We start from the raw sequence: 15,471 nt of genomic DNA, 5'->3' as shown, positions 1-15,471 counted from the left end.
GAGGTTGGGTTGAAAGTGGTAAGTTCCAGTTATTGAAGATCCACACAGATGGAAATGTTGTAGATATGCTCACGAAGTTTGTTACATTAGCTAAGTTCAAACGCTGTCTGAACTTAGTTAATGTAGTCTCTTGCTGATTGTTGATAGAGCATTCTAGAGCGTGGGAATGGAATTTTGTGATTGGCTGGGATTAAAAGTCAAAGTGGAAATTGTTAAAAAATATGTTTATTTTTATTTATTTATTGTGGTTTTTATCATAGCCGTTGGATCGTCTCTAAATCCAACGGTTTTGTGGTGTCATATATATGTTTATAAGTCATGGAAAAATATAAGAATTGCTTGTTATTTTGTGCAAAGAGAGCTAGGGAGGGGTTCTCTCTAGGAAGAACTTTCTTCAACTGGTTGAAAGTAAAGGAGTGTACAGGGGATCTGGGATCGGGGAGAGACTAATCAGATCTTATTACACCATTGTTTTATAGTGGATTTTTCTCCAGGTGCACGCTCCATGGACGTAGACAACCTTGTCGAACCACGTAAAATCTCTCTCCTCCATTTTTTTTTTGTGAATGTTTTTTGTATGATTGATTTTATTGATCGGAAGATCAAAATCGCTGTGCGTCAACATTCATCATTAATGTAAAAAAATCATAGGAAAAGCTATACCAATTTGAAATATTATTTTGGGGGAGATGGGGAGGAAAGAACTCCATCCACTAATCCACAGATATCAAAGAAGGTCACTATAGTCCAAGTACTTAACACTATTAAGTGCTTATGAACCAGTAATAGAGAAACCGACCTGGCGCCTGGAATGAGAAGGATGTGTGGAAGGGAACCCGGACAAGAATTAAGCACTGGGACGCTAGCACAGACATGATAAAGAATCAACCAGCAGTCGAACCCCCTTCACTTTCCCGAGAAAATCCATCACTAAGATGGGCAGCAGAGGAAGAGCAGCAGAAATGCCAAACAACGCAGCCCTGTCATCCTCATCTGCAAGCAACATCAACAGAAGCAGGACAATTGCTCAGTACAATGCAGATGCTTGGCTTCTGAGTGAGTTTGAGCACTCTGGTGATTCTGGCAAGCACTTTCATTACTCTAGATCAGTGATACAAGCTCCTCAATCTGTCCCAGAGGAAGAGATTACTGCTTATCTTTCTATAATCCAAAGGGGTGGTTCTGTACAACCCTTTGGCTGTTTGATTGCTTTTGAAGAACCCAGCTTTAGAATCATTGGTTACAGCGAAAATTCGATCGAGTTGTTGGGTCTCAACACTCTTGTTGGGTCAAATCAGTCGAGTGATTTGCTTGGAATTGATGCTAGAACCCTTTTTATCCCATCATCTGCAGCTTCGCTTTCAAAAGCTGCTACTGGAGAACTCTCTTTTTTAAACCCAATTTGGGTCCATTCTAGATGTACCCAGAAACCATTTTATGGCATACTCCACCGAATTGATGTGGGAATTGTCATTGATCTGGAGCCTGCCCGGTCAAGCGACCCTGCATTGTCGCTTGCTGGGGTGGTGCAGTCGCAGAAGCTCGCTGTTCAGGCAATTTCTCGGTTGCAGTCACTTCCTGGGGGGGATCTTGGTGTTTTGTGTGACACAGTTGTGGAAGATGTTCAGAAGCTTACCGAGTATGACAGGGTTATGGTTTATAAGTTCCGTGAAGATGATCACGGTGAAGTTGTGTCAGAAATCAGGAGGTCTGATTTAGAACCATATTTGGGATTACATTACCCCGCAACAGATATTCCTCAGGCTGCCCGGTTCTTGTTCAAGCAGAATCGAGTTAGGATGATATGCGACTGTCGTGCAAATCCAGTCGCTGTGATTCAGATTGAAGAATTAAAGCAGCCACTTTGCTTGGTCAATTCGACGCTTCGGTCACCCCATAGCTGCCATATGCAGTACATGGCCAACATGGGCTCCATTGCCTCACTAGTGATGGCAGTTGTTATCAACACCAATGATTCAATGAAGCTTTGGGGGTTGGTCGTGTGCCACCACACTTCCCCCCGTTATGTTCCTTTTCCCCTTCGCTATGCTTGCCAATTCCTCATGGAGGCATTCGGGCTTCAGCTCAGCATGGAGCTTCAATTGGCAGGTCAGTTGGCAGAGAAGAAGATGCTTAAGGCACAAACCTTATTGTGTGATATGCTTCTCCGAGATGCTCCATTTGGCATTGTTACTCAATCCCCTAGTATTATGGATCTCGTGAAGTGTGATGGGGCTGCATTGTATTATGGTGGGACATGCTGGTTGCTTGGTGTGACTCCAACTGAATTACAGGTGAAAAATATTGCAGAGTGGTTGCTCAAAACCCATGGGGATTCTACAGGTTTAAGTACTGATAACTTAGCTGATTCTGGTTACCCTGGTGCTGCATTGTTGGGTGATGCAGTTTGTGGAATGGCAACTGCAAGAATCACTTCAAAAGATTTCTTGTTTTGGTTCAGGTCTCACACCGCAAATGAATTAAAATGGGGAGGAGCAAAGCACGATCCAAAAGATAAAGATGATTGTGGAAGAATGCATCCCAGATCTTCATTTAAAGTTTTTCTTGAAGTTATCAAATGTAGAAGTCTGCCTTGGGAGGTTTCAGAGATTGATGCTATTCACTCTTTACAGCTTATAATGAGACAATTACTTCGGGATGTTAAGGACCGCAGTTTGAAGTCCAGGACTAATTCTAAGATGCAGGGGATCAATGAACTCAGTTCTGTGGCGTGTGAAATGGTTAGGTTGATAGAGACAGCAACAGCTCCAATATTTGGGGTTGATTCAGATGGTCTAATTAATGGATGGAATGAAAAAATTGCTGAATTGACAGGATTACATGCTAGTGAAACTATGGGGAAGTCCCTGGGGAATGAAATTGTTCATGAAGACTCGCGTGCAGTTGTTCAGAAACTTCTATGCAGAGCTTTACAAGGTAATTTACGCACATAAATGATCACAAACAATTATTTTAATTTGGGAGTACTTCTAACACTTTTTTTTTTTGTTTTGGTAAGAGTATATATTTGTATGGTGATATAGTGATGGGTTTCCAAGTGGTGGTTTGAGCATATCTTTTGAACTTCTTGTGGCATTTGTTGCATGATGGATTCAACTCAATCCATTTCACCTTATTTGAGCAAAGCCTTATTGTTGAATGTATGCCTCAATGCACCTTCTTTTTCGGCCATACTCTTAGTAGAGAATGAGAATGAATCAATTATATGTTCAATTTTGTATTCTTTACATACTCGGATCCCTATTTAATATGTACACAGAGAATAAAATATGGAAAAAACAGAAGAGGACACAACTTGTAGTTGAGATGTGTAATTTAGCTTCGGTAGAGGGTCTCAATTTATAGCCTCTGGCTTGTGGCAAGATCTCATGGTAGGTGGTAGTGGCTCACCCACCATGGTAGTTGGCGGTGGCTCACCCACCATGGTAGTTGGCGGTGGCTCACCTACCATGGTAGGTGGCCATCATTCACCAACCGTGCCCGTCATTCACACTGTAGGGATTTCTACACTCCCCCTCAAGTTGGATCATAGATGTTGATCATATCCAACTTGCCAATGAAATCCTCAAAGAGTTGCCGAGGTAGTCCCTTGGTGAATGTGTATGCAATCTGCTCCTTAGTAGGGCATATGTCATGCAAATAGTTCCTTCTTCCACCTTTTCTTTAATGAGTGTCTGTCAACTTCCACATGTTTGGTTCTGTCATGCTAGACAGGGTTGAGAGAGATACTGATAGTTGTCTTATTATCATAGTACAATTTAATAGGTAACTCTAACTCAGCATGTAGTTCTTCCAATAGCCTCCGCAGCCATAATCCTTCACATATTCCCTGAGCAACAGCTCTGAATTCTACCTCTACACTGCTCTTTGCTACAACATTTTGTTTCTTGCTTCTCCAAGTGACTAGATTGCCCCATACAAAGGTGTAGTATCTAGTTGTGGGTCTTTTATTCTCTATAGAGCCAGCCCAATCAGCATCAGTGAATATTGCCACTTCCTTTTGTTCACTTCGCTTGAACGATAAGCCTTTCCCTGGAGATCCCTTTAGATATCTTAGGATCCTAAAGGTTGCTTCCTGGTGTGCTTCTTTTGGAGATTGCATATGCTTACTTGCTACACTTATTGCGAAAGCTATGTCTGGTCTGGTATGTGTCAGGTAGATTAGTTTGCCGACCAATCTTTGATATTTCTCCCTATCTACTTGCTTCCCAACATATTATGTTCTTTTTCCAGCTTCAATAGGTGTGTTGCTTGGTTTGCAACCTAGCATGCTTGTTTCGGTCAAGAGATCAAGGGTGTATTTTCGTTGTGAAACTTTAATTCCCTTCTTTGATCTAGCTACCTCCATCCCTAGAAAGTATCGCATTTGCCCCAAATCCTTCACTTCGAATTTTGTGGCTAGAACTTTCTTCAATCTTCCCATTTCCTCAATGTCATCTCCAGTGAGGATAATGTCAACTACATACACAATCAGAATGGTCTTCTTGCTATTTTTTTGTTTGAAAAACATAGTATGGTCGGACTGTCCTTGGCAGTATCCCTCTCCTTTCATCACCTTCGTAAATCTATCAAACCATGCCCTAGGAGATTGTTTGAGTCTATATAAGGACTTTCTCAGCTTATAGACTTTGTTTTCCTCGCCCTTTTTATTGAATCTTGGGGGTAATGTCATGTACACTTCTTCTTCCAGCTCACCATTTAGGAATGCATTTTTGATGTCGAGTTGTTGAAGTGGCTAGTCTAGATTGGCTGCCAGGGATAGGAGCACTCGGATGGTGTTCAACTTTGCCACAGGTGCAAAGGTTTCTTTGTAATCAATGTCATAGGTCTGAGTAAATCCTTTTACAACCAGCTAGGCCTTGTATCTTTCAACTGTCCCATTTGTTCGGTATTTTATAGTGAATACATATTTGCAGCCTACTAGTCTCTTTCCTCGTGGCAAATTCATAACCTCCCATGTTCCATTCTTTTCCAATGCCCTTATCTCCTCCATTACAACCTCTCTCCATTCCGGAAATTCAAGTGCCTCCTTAATGTTCTTTGAAATTTTGACCCTGTTAAGGTTAGAAGTAAAGGCACGGTATCCCATGGACAAGGTATTATAGGACACAAATTTTTCAATTGGATGAAGGGTACATGAACGAGGATGTTTTCTGAGAGCAATGGGCAGATTAATATCATTAGATTTATTAGGAGTAGGTTCTATTACCTGTTCTAAGTTGTTGGGAGGTTCTTGGTTGGGCTCTTGGTTGCTTGGAGCTGCCACCAATTTTGACTCTCTTGGTGCTTTGGGTATGAGTTTTCATTACCACTTGGCTTTGGCCTTCGTGAGTAGACCAGTGTCTCCTTGTAATTCTATTGTTCTATCTCTCCCCATGAGTTTAAGTTTCCTTCTGTGACTGGCAAGGAAGTGGAGGAGGATGGTAGATTGGAGAGAGGAAAGTCTAGGAAAAACATGTCACCATTGGAATTATTCCGAGTCTGAGATTCGCTCACATTCTCCCCCTGAATAGAAGACTTAAGATAGAAGACTTGCGATAGAATGGAGTGGTCTCAAAAAAGGTGACATCAAGGCTGATAAAGAGACGACGAGAAATAGGGTCATAGCACTTGTAACCTTTTTGGGATGGAGAATACCCAAGGAAGACACATTTGGTGGCCCGAGGATCCAACTTGGTGCATTGGTGAGGATGGACATGCACAAAGGCAGTGCAGCCAAATAAACGAAGAGGGAGATTGGAGTCTAGCCGAGAGGTAGGGAAAATTTTGATAAGAGTGTCAAGGGGTGTAGCATGGGACAGAACACGACTGGGCATTCTATTGATAAGGTAGGTGGTTGTTAGAACAGCATCACCCCAAAACATTGTAAGCATGTGGGTAGTGAGCATTAAGGCTCGTGCTACCTCAAGAATGTGTCTATTTTTGCGTTCGGCAACCCCATTTTGTTGAGGGGTGTCAACGCATGAGCTTTGATGAATTATCCTTTTTTCTTGAAGGAAGAGACCCAAGGTGTGGTTGAAATATTCCGTGCCATTGTCAGTACGCAAGATTTGAATCTTGGTGTGAAATTGTGTTTGGACCATGGCATAAAAGTTAATAAACACCGAACTTACTTCGAATTTATCTTTTAACAAGTAGACCCAACAAGTATGAGTGTGATCATCAATGAATGTCACAAACCATTTTGTGTGAGTGCGATTAGAAATCCGGCCTCATACATCACTATGAATGATTGTGAAAGGTTTTGTGGGTTTGTATTTTGATTTTGGGAATGAAGTTCTTCGGTGTTTTACGAGTTCACACACTTCACATTGAACATCAAGAGACATTTTATTCGAACATAGCGAAGGAAATAAATGACACACGTACTGAAAATTGGGGTGACCCAACCGAGAATGCCATAACATTAGGTCACTATTCTTAGGGATAGAGACAGAATTACTTTGACATTGATCACTCATTTTGGCTTCCTCGAAGTAGTAGATTCCCTCATACTCCTTAGCACTACCAATCGTTGTCCCCAATGACAGATCCTGAAAAACACAATGGGATGAAATAAATTTAGCAGAGCAATTGGAGTGTTTAGTGAGTTGGCTAACAGACAAAAGATTACAAAATAATTTTGGAACATGAAGAACAAACTCTAAAGTAATCGAGTCAGAAATTTGAATACTCCCTTTTTCGACAACAGGAGCAAGAGATATGTCAGCAATTTTGACTCTTAGGTTACCAGCACATGGGGTATAATCTATAATCCACGGTGTATGGTTACGAAAGGTGTATAGGACTTGTGAGAAATTACCTCTGTGTGCCAAATTATCAAGTGGAGTATTTTTTGGTGACTGGCCCGAGGCTTGGAGAGCATTCTCCTCGTCAGAGTAGGTTTCTCGAATTGCATCCCACACCTCTTTTGTTGTGGGCAAGAACATATATGTTTTCCCAATAGTTGGCTTCATGGAGTTGATAAGCCATGAGGTAATCAAGGAATTCTCCAATCTCCATTGCTGAAGTGCCACAACATTTGTTGAATCAGGTTTCTTTGAGTCGCCGATAAGAGACCCGAACTTTCCTCTGCCGTCAACTAAGAGTTTCACGGACTAGGCCTATTCTCGGAAATTCTTCCCATTGAGTTTTTCTGCCAATAGTTGGACAGAAGAGCCATCTAGTCCATTCGAATTGATGATGGCATTGGTTCGACTCATTTGAGTCTCTGAGGTTGTTGACTCTCGACGGTTGATGGAGTTGTTCCCCATAGTTAGCTTGGTTTAGGAAAAAACCAACTCTGATACCATGTAGAGAATGAGAATGAATCAATTTTATATTCAATTTTGTATTCTTTACATACTCGGCTCCCTATTTAACATGTACACAGAGAATAAAATATGGAAAAAACAGAAGAGGACACAACTTGCAGTTTAAATGTGTAATTTAGCTTCAGTGGGGGGGTCTCAATTTATAGCCTCTGGCTTGTGGCAAGATCTCATGGTAGGTGGTGGTGGCTCACCCACCATGGTAGGTGGCCATCATTCCCCAACCGTGGTCGTCGTTCACACTGTAGGGATTTCTACACTCTTTGAACTGAATCGTTCTTCCTTCTTGGCACAATCATTGGCCAGCCTTTGTTGCTCCTTGACAACCCATGCTAGCTAACCATCTCTGCATTTTCATTTCACATATCCTCATTTTCATAATTTAATGTTCAAGAATAACTGGAATATTTCTTTATGCTGGCTTTGTATCTAAAAGAACACACCCTTCTCTGCTTGGGATAGAATTTGTGAAAGATAACACCATATACATGATGCAGGCAAAGCCTAGTGGACAAGATAATATCAATGATAGAATATGTACCTTATGTACTGTTTTAAATTTGAGGGAAATGTATTTTTCATGATCATGATAAATCTGAAGAATAGTTCTTCTTGCTCAGCTCATTAATTACTCTTATTATAATATTTTTGGTGAATTTGTGCTATGATTTTGAAAAATTAGGATTTTATACTTCTAGAAGTCAATTCTAATTTATTTTTCCATTCTCCATCTTCTACTACTTAATTTCCTTTTTCTTCTTCTTCAATTTTATGTATCTGCTCATTCTGCCCTACTGCAGTATTTAGTTTATCACTATTACTCCAGGTGAGGAGGACAAAAATGTTGAGCTAAAACTGAGAAATTTTGGGCGAAATCAACAAAACTCAGCTGTATATATTGTTGTTAATTCATGCACGAGTAGGGATTTCACAAACAATGTTGTTGGGGTGTGTTTTGTTGGTCAAGATATCACACCTGAGAAGGTTTTCATGGACAAATTCATCCGCTTGCAAAGGGATTACACAGCTATTATACAAAGTCCTAATCCATTGATTCCACCTATATTTGCTTCTGATGAGAATGCCTGCTGTTCTGAGTGGAATGCTGCCATGGAAAATATAACTGGTTGGAAGAGACATGAAGTCATTGGTAAAATGCTTCCTGGGGAAATTTTTGGATGTTTTTGCCAGCTGAAAGGAAAGGATTCACTCACTAAATTTATGATTCTATTGTATCAAGGAATTAGTGGGCAAGATTTTGAGGAGTTCCCATTCAGATTTTTTGACAGGAATGGAAAATTTGTGGAGGTGCTCTTAACGGCTAATAAGAGAACTAATGTAGATGGGAATGTGGTTGGGTGTTTCTGTTTCTTGCATATGATTGCTCCTGGCTTGGAGCAGGGTGTCAAAGGACAAAAGCAGGAGGAAAGACAGTACTTCCCAACTAACAAGGAGTTGGTTTACATAAGACAAGAGATAAAAAATCCTTTGAATGGAATTCGGTTTACCCACGATCTCCTGGAATCCTCAGCTGTTTCAGATGATCAGAAGCAAGTTCTTGAGACCAGCAATGCATGTGAGAGACAGATGATGACAATCATTGAGGATATGGATTTGAGAAGTCTAGAGGAGCAGTAAGTCTTCTTTAATGTGTGTTTATGATTTTCTTAACTTCATGTTTCAAATTCTATAGTATCTGTATTATGTGTTATCAATTATATAACTGCATCCTGTGCATTATTTAACCTCAAAAAATGTTGATATGATCTTTACTATGTTATTGAACATGAAGCTAATGTAAATAAATTGCAAAGAATATCAGTGGAAATGAGTTTTAGTAATGTAGGAAGATTTTGCGAAGATATGAAAGCATATTGCACAATCTCTATTATTGATCGAAATAAATTGCATTCAAGAAACATCATAATGATGGATGTAGCCTGTTTCTCATCTTTTGAAGATCATTTTGCCAATCATCATTTCCTTATTTATAAACATGATATGCATACTAGTGCGGGCGTTCTTTGTATCTACAATTCTACATTCATGACTGGCTTGCTCAAATACAGATAGTGTTTGAATAAAGTTTCAAAATCTCATCCCTTCTCTATCTATGCTTCCATTTTCTATTGCTTTAAAATTTAAAAGATAAATTATTCTTGGTTCCTTCTTCTCCATCTTCTGTGACCTGATCTTGGAAGGAGGAAATAAGAGGGCTTTGTGGATACTGATTAGAAGTCCATGATAGAGTCCAACCACGACAACCAAAGATGTGCTAAATGAAAGACCTCCTTGTCACCAAAAAGGAAATCGGATTTAGTTTCTTTCTTCTGTTCTATCCTCTGAGGAATGGATAAGGTTTACAACTTTCCTGATCAAGTTCCCTAATTATCCTTTATTGACCATATTCAAAATTCTATGTTCCAAAATTCTCAGTCATGTGAACAACATATTTAGATATTAGAATAAGCAATCAATCTACATAAAAACCAAGAATTTTTTTCCGGTACATCTTATATAATTAGAAGGGTATTTTTTGCAAACTTATCTCGAGGTTCAGTTTTTGTTTTTTTGGTCCTTTCTTCTAATAAGCCATTTCCTAGACCTCTGTTCCTAATCTATTCTTGGATGTCTTTCTGTTTGGTAATGTTCGCATTCAGTTTATCATCAATGTTTGTCTTTGTAACATTTCACATTTAGTTTTTGCTTCAAATACAAATTTCAAGGCATTTAATGACAATAAGACCACTAATCGCAAATGGCATGACACTGATGCACCAATGCAATGTCTATCACTTTATCCTGGTCCTAGCAGGAGCATGGAGCTAAACATGGAAGAGTTTCTCTTGGGAAATGTTGCAGATGCCATTGTTACTCAAGCGATGATATTGTTAAAGGAAAAGAACTTACAGCTAGTTCATGAGATTCCAGAGGAAGTCAAAACGCTATGTCTGTATGGCGATCAAATTAGACTTCAACTGGTCTTATCAGATTTCTTGCTTAATATAGTGCATTATGCACCTTCTCCAGATGGCTGGGTAGAAATAAAAATTTCACCTGGTCTGAGGCTGATAAAGGATTGTGTTGAAGTTTCTCATATACAGTTCAGGTACCATAAGCTTCAATAACTTAATTCAATAAATACAAGCTTTATTATGTAAGTGATTTGAAGCCTTCTGTTCTTGGAATGTGCAACTAGTATTTTTAATCTCATCCATTGGTGTTCAGTATATTGGAACCTATGTTTTAGCTATAGCTTTATTGGAATGCCAAATGATTCCTTCCAGGTGTATACCTATGAATTTCTGAATGCAATGCCCCTATTGTTCTGATATTGTTTCACTTTCCTTTACCAACCAGATGTTCCTTCTTTTATCTGTGTTTGTATTTGCATATATGGGAAAGGTATTGAGGATTCTGCTCACATATTTATCCAATATCCACAGAACATTGTGCACTTGGTCATTGATATCCAAACTCTAAAACTCGAAAGTCTTTATATATCTATGCGTTGGTGTGGCAAAAAAGTAAATACAGTTGTGTCATTAGTGTGTGGTCTGCAACTGCAGTGTTCTAAGGTTTTCTTCTTTAGATTTCATAAAAAAAACTTTTGAATTCGCAGTTGTGTCATCAGCATGTGTTCAGCCTTTTACTATCATATCATGTTTCTTTTCTCTTCTGCTATTATATGAATAAACATTTGATGCATTCTTTTATCTGTGTTTGTATTTGCATGTATGGGAAAGGTATTGAGGATTCTGCTCACATGTTAATCCAAGATCCACAGATCATTGTGCACTTGGTCATTGATATCCAAACTCTAAAACTTGAAAGTCTTTATATATCTATGCGTTGGTGTGGCAAAAAAGTAAATACAGTTGGGTCATTAGTGTGTGGTCTGCAACTGCAGTGTTCTAAGGTTTTCTTCTTTAGATTTCATAACAAAAACTTTCGAATCAACAATTGTGTCATTAGCATGTGTTTCAGCCTTTTACTATCATATCATGTTTCTTTTCTCTTCTGCTATTATATGAATAAACATTTGATGCATTTTTAGATGCGTCAATTAATTTTCTGCAACCTTCAAGTTCTGGTTCAGAAATAGAACTTCCAATTTGTTATAATTAAAAAAGGACTGAAAAAGAAAAAAACAAAACAAAACAAAACAAAAGGCAAAAGCAGGAGGACAAAAATGAACTCTTGCAGAATTTCTAACTCCCAATATGCTGTATCACCCGTTAAATTGAAATCCATGGTACCAAAAGTTGGGATACGTTTGTTTTCTACAAAATCCCATGCCTAGATTTGTGCAAATTCTACATTATATCAAGCTGTAACAGTTCACTATAGCATGACCTCAAACCTAGCCATTGTTGCCTGAATCTGGAATCTCTTAGAAGAAAAAGTGACGAAAGAAAGATGAGGAAGGTAAAAAGAAAGAAACACTAAAGATGTCTTGGTAGCTGAACAAGATTAAATAATTAACTTCATATTTTAATGAAGTGAGAGATTTCATAGTTGCATAGCTCGAATCACTCATGTTACCACAAAGTTTAAGATGGCTAAAGAAAATGGTTAGTGTCGCAAAGAACTGCGGAGAATCTTGTTCTTCTGATGACATTGAGCGAACTAAAAGTTTGTAGACTTTCATGCTTGCAAGTAGCCATCTGCAGATTTTGTAGGGTTGTGGTGTGATGCTGTTAAAAATTGAGTGCATGATTTTTCCCATCTTTTGTTCTACTGAGGAGGGATGGGTTGGGTGAAGGGATGCTTTTGTTTGTAAATTCGAACTTGAAAATGTAAATTGAAATATTGAAGAGGCAATATAAAAAACCAAACCAACGCCAACCCCCCCCCCCCCCCAAAAAAAAAAAAATTTCTTTCTTGCTGAAGTCCATATATTTTATTTTATCTAGAAGGGCAGTCCGATGCACAAAGCTCCAGTGTATGCGAGTCCGAGGAAGGGGCGGACCACAATGGGTCTATAGCACGCAGCCTTACCTTGCATTTTTGCAAGAGGCTGTTTCCACATCTCGAACCTGTGACCTCTAGGTCACATGCCAACAACTTTACCATTGCACCTAAGCTCCCCTTCATTAATGCTACTTATATAACAGTACAAATTCCCTTATCCATTTATCTATCAGAATGTACAGCGGATGGCTAGGGCCCAAAGCCCCTGAAAGTTTGGGCTTTCCGCTTTTTCCTGCCATTCTTGGCATGGGAATAGAGTGGATATAGGGGGAGAGAGGGGGAGGAGCTACTTTTTCACCTTCATTTGTATGGAACTGTCACATTAGATCCAGATAAACTCAGTATAAGGACCATGATTGATTTGTATTGTTACTGTAGTCCCATACATATATCTGTAATAGGTGGTACAGCTGGAAGTGAAGAGTAGGCAGTACACCAGAGTGATTAATCCTATTCCTAGATAAATTCTAAAGCTCCTGCAAATGGAGATAGTGCTACAACTGAATTCTATTGACTAAAGAGCTAAAGATAAAGTTGCTATAATACAGTCCCAAAAACCTTAAAACATTTAACACCCTTCTAGTGACTCTGAAAAATTAAGCCATAATTTACAAATAAGACAACCCATAAAATATCATAAAAATTTTGACCACATATCAACAGGAATAAATAATAATCAGAAATGAAAAATTGCCAAAATTGACAATAAACAGTTGGCAAGCTATCAAAACAGCCAAATTTGGGGCTCAAAATGGAGTCTAGTTTGATAGGTGATCCTAACCATTTTGTATGGCTTTTCTTGGACTTCCAATTCCCATAATTCTTTCTGGGTCAAAAGTTGTTGTTGTTTGAAGTTGGCTCTTGACTGCTACTTAGGGTTTTGACTGCTACTTCTTATGGGAAGGCTTATTGCAATCCTGTTTGCCCATGAACTCAACTGCAGATAATTAAGCTAGAACCCATTGGGGCATCAGCCCCCTTGTCCCAGATCTATGTGTGTGTGTGTGGTTATTTTCCCAATTTCTTTTTGCTAGGAAACTCAATGAAAGAAGGTCTTGTGCTGAATAGTTTTTGTTCTATTGGATTATGATTGATTTTTTTTTGTCAAATATCTTGGGTTTCTTTTTGTCTGCCACTAGTTTTTGGTGTTGTATATTTCTATTATCCACATTCTCTGTGAAATTAGATAGTAAAAGTTCTTCTAGAGGTTCAAATCTAGAGTCTTAGAAATGTAAATATTGAACATGTTCCTACTGTCCCATCAGCCCTCTCAAAACCATTTTGCCCCTCCTATACACTTGAAAATGAGTTTGTGTTATCACTTCTTTATTTCATCATCATGCCTAAACACAAACTTTAAATGATGATACAGCCTCCTGCCATCCTTAAGTCTGATTCTCCGTGAATTATTATTATGAATTGGACCCTATGCACGCCTCTCCTTCAGTATTTGGCAAATTTTTTATTTAAATGAGTGATACATCCTCAGCAAGTGCACCCCTGTTTCCTATAAGTAATCCTTCCATGCCTCACACTCACTTCATTCTCCAAAAGGCAAACTTCCTCTTTGCTAACCTCCCCTTGGCATTTTCTTACATGCTTAATCTAGGTCCAAAGATTCCTATGCAGGGCGCATCATGCATATTCTCGCTTTGCTTAGATCATTTCATATGCTAATGGACTTGGACTTGTTTCCTCTTGAAGTTTTTGCTTCTAATTTTTTTGCCCACTGAAGAAATTTTGAGAACCATAATCAATGCCTACTAGTCCCTAGCGACATATTGGACCCACAGCTTAGTTGTTGTTGGTGATGTTACGAAATCAGGGGTGCCTGTTGATTAACATTTATTACCTTATGCATGTAGAATTACTCACCCTGGCGAGGGAATTCCATCTGCTCTCATCCGGGACATGTTTGAAGAGGGGGATCAGTGGACTACACAAGAAGGCCTTGGACTGAACACGTCTCGGAAACTTCTTGACATGATGAATGGTCATGTACAGTATGTTAGAGAACATAACAATTGTTATTTCCTCATTGGCCTTGAACTTGAAACAAGGAAACCTAAACAACAGGGATCGCGGGTTGGTGCAAGCAGGATGACATGAAGTCTCATGAAAGGGTTCTCGGGTATTTGTCTATGCAAAAGCATTCATTATGACCCAAAACGGTGTGGCAGGTCCCAGTGAATTCCCTTTAGTAATGGATCCATTTCCTTTGTACATTATGCATTTGTCAAAATGCACCATTGTGTGAAAATTAGTTCTGTGCTGCTGCATGCCCCCCTTACTTGTGTATGGTTGTATATGATCAACTTTGGTGCGTAACTGTATGTGTGAATGTATCTCTTGTTTTGGAATAGAAATGGTGAAATCATGATTTAAGATTTAGTGATGAAGGCTTTTGTTTGAATGCAAAACGTAGCATTTTCCCGTTGGACTGGTCATCGCATTCTACACAAATGTGAACAATGCTTTCCTACGCTAATGCATTATATAAAAATTATGAGGCATTTTTTCATTTCATATTGTAACATCAAAGGGGAAAAGAGAGAAGAAAAGAAAGAGGGTTGGTGCAATTGCAGAAGGGACCCATTTGGGACCGTTTCAAATAACTATAAAATGTTAAATAAAAAATAAAAAAAACAAGCAAGCAAACAAACAAAAATTAAAAATGAAAAGTGAAACCCAAAAACAAAAACTGAAATTATTTCAGTAAGAAAAATTAAAAATCTGATTCAGAAAATGCTCAGTTTTTCCCTTGAACCATATAAGAGTTAAACAAAAAAAAATACAAAATTATAATTAAAATAATCAAAAATTAAAAAAAAAAATACAAAATTTGAAATTATTATAGCAATTTTACTTAATTATTCTATTTCAAAATTCACAAGAATAATCTTATTATACATAACAATTGTAAAATAATAAAAATATTTTTTTCAAATAATGGATTTCATTATTCTTTAAAACTCGTGAGAAATTTATGAATATATTATTTTAATTATATTTTAAGCTCTTATAGTTATTTAATTCAGTTTTTAAAAATATAGATAAAATGAATTATTTAATCCACAAAAATTAATTGTATATATTGAGGTGTTTTTACAAGCTGTCAAAACAATTAAAAATCATAAAACTTGATTTTTAATTCCTTTAAAAACTA

The 15,471-nt window shown here is 38.3% G+C and overlaps 1 protein-coding gene across 3 annotated transcripts; it reads left to right on the top strand.

The window, feature by feature from the left end:
- The first annotated feature begins 757 nt into the window (after positions 1 to 757).
- On the top strand, positions 758 to 14,696 carry LOC131145201 (phytochrome E). 3 transcript variants are annotated; one of them, XM_058094340.1, is made up of 4 exons: positions 758 to 2,937; positions 8,158 to 8,965; positions 10,147 to 10,440; positions 14,171 to 14,696. In XM_058094340.1, exons 1-4 carry the CDS (start codon positions 936 to 938, stop codon positions 14,412 to 14,414), a joined length of 3,348 nt encoding a protein of 1,115 aa, XP_057950323.1. In that variant the 5' UTR covers positions 758 to 935; the 3' UTR covers positions 14,415 to 14,696. The 3 variants fall into 3 exon arrangements, with proteins under 3 accessions (XP_057950323.1, XP_057950322.1, XP_057950325.1); XM_058094339.1 differs by having other exon boundaries at positions 761 to 2,937; positions 10,144 to 10,440; XM_058094342.1 differs by lacking the exon at positions 14,171 to 14,696 and having other exon boundaries at positions 784 to 2,937; positions 10,194 to 10,385.
- Positions 14,697 to 15,471: the final 775 nt, after the last annotated feature.

Source organism: Malania oleifera, chromosome 12, assembly GCF_029873635.1.
Source record: "Malania oleifera isolate guangnan ecotype guangnan chromosome 12, ASM2987363v1, whole genome shotgun sequence".
NCBI lineage: Eukaryota > Viridiplantae > Streptophyta > Magnoliopsida > Santalales > Ximeniaceae > Malania > Malania oleifera.
This window is presented reverse-complemented; position numbering and strand designations above follow the sequence as displayed.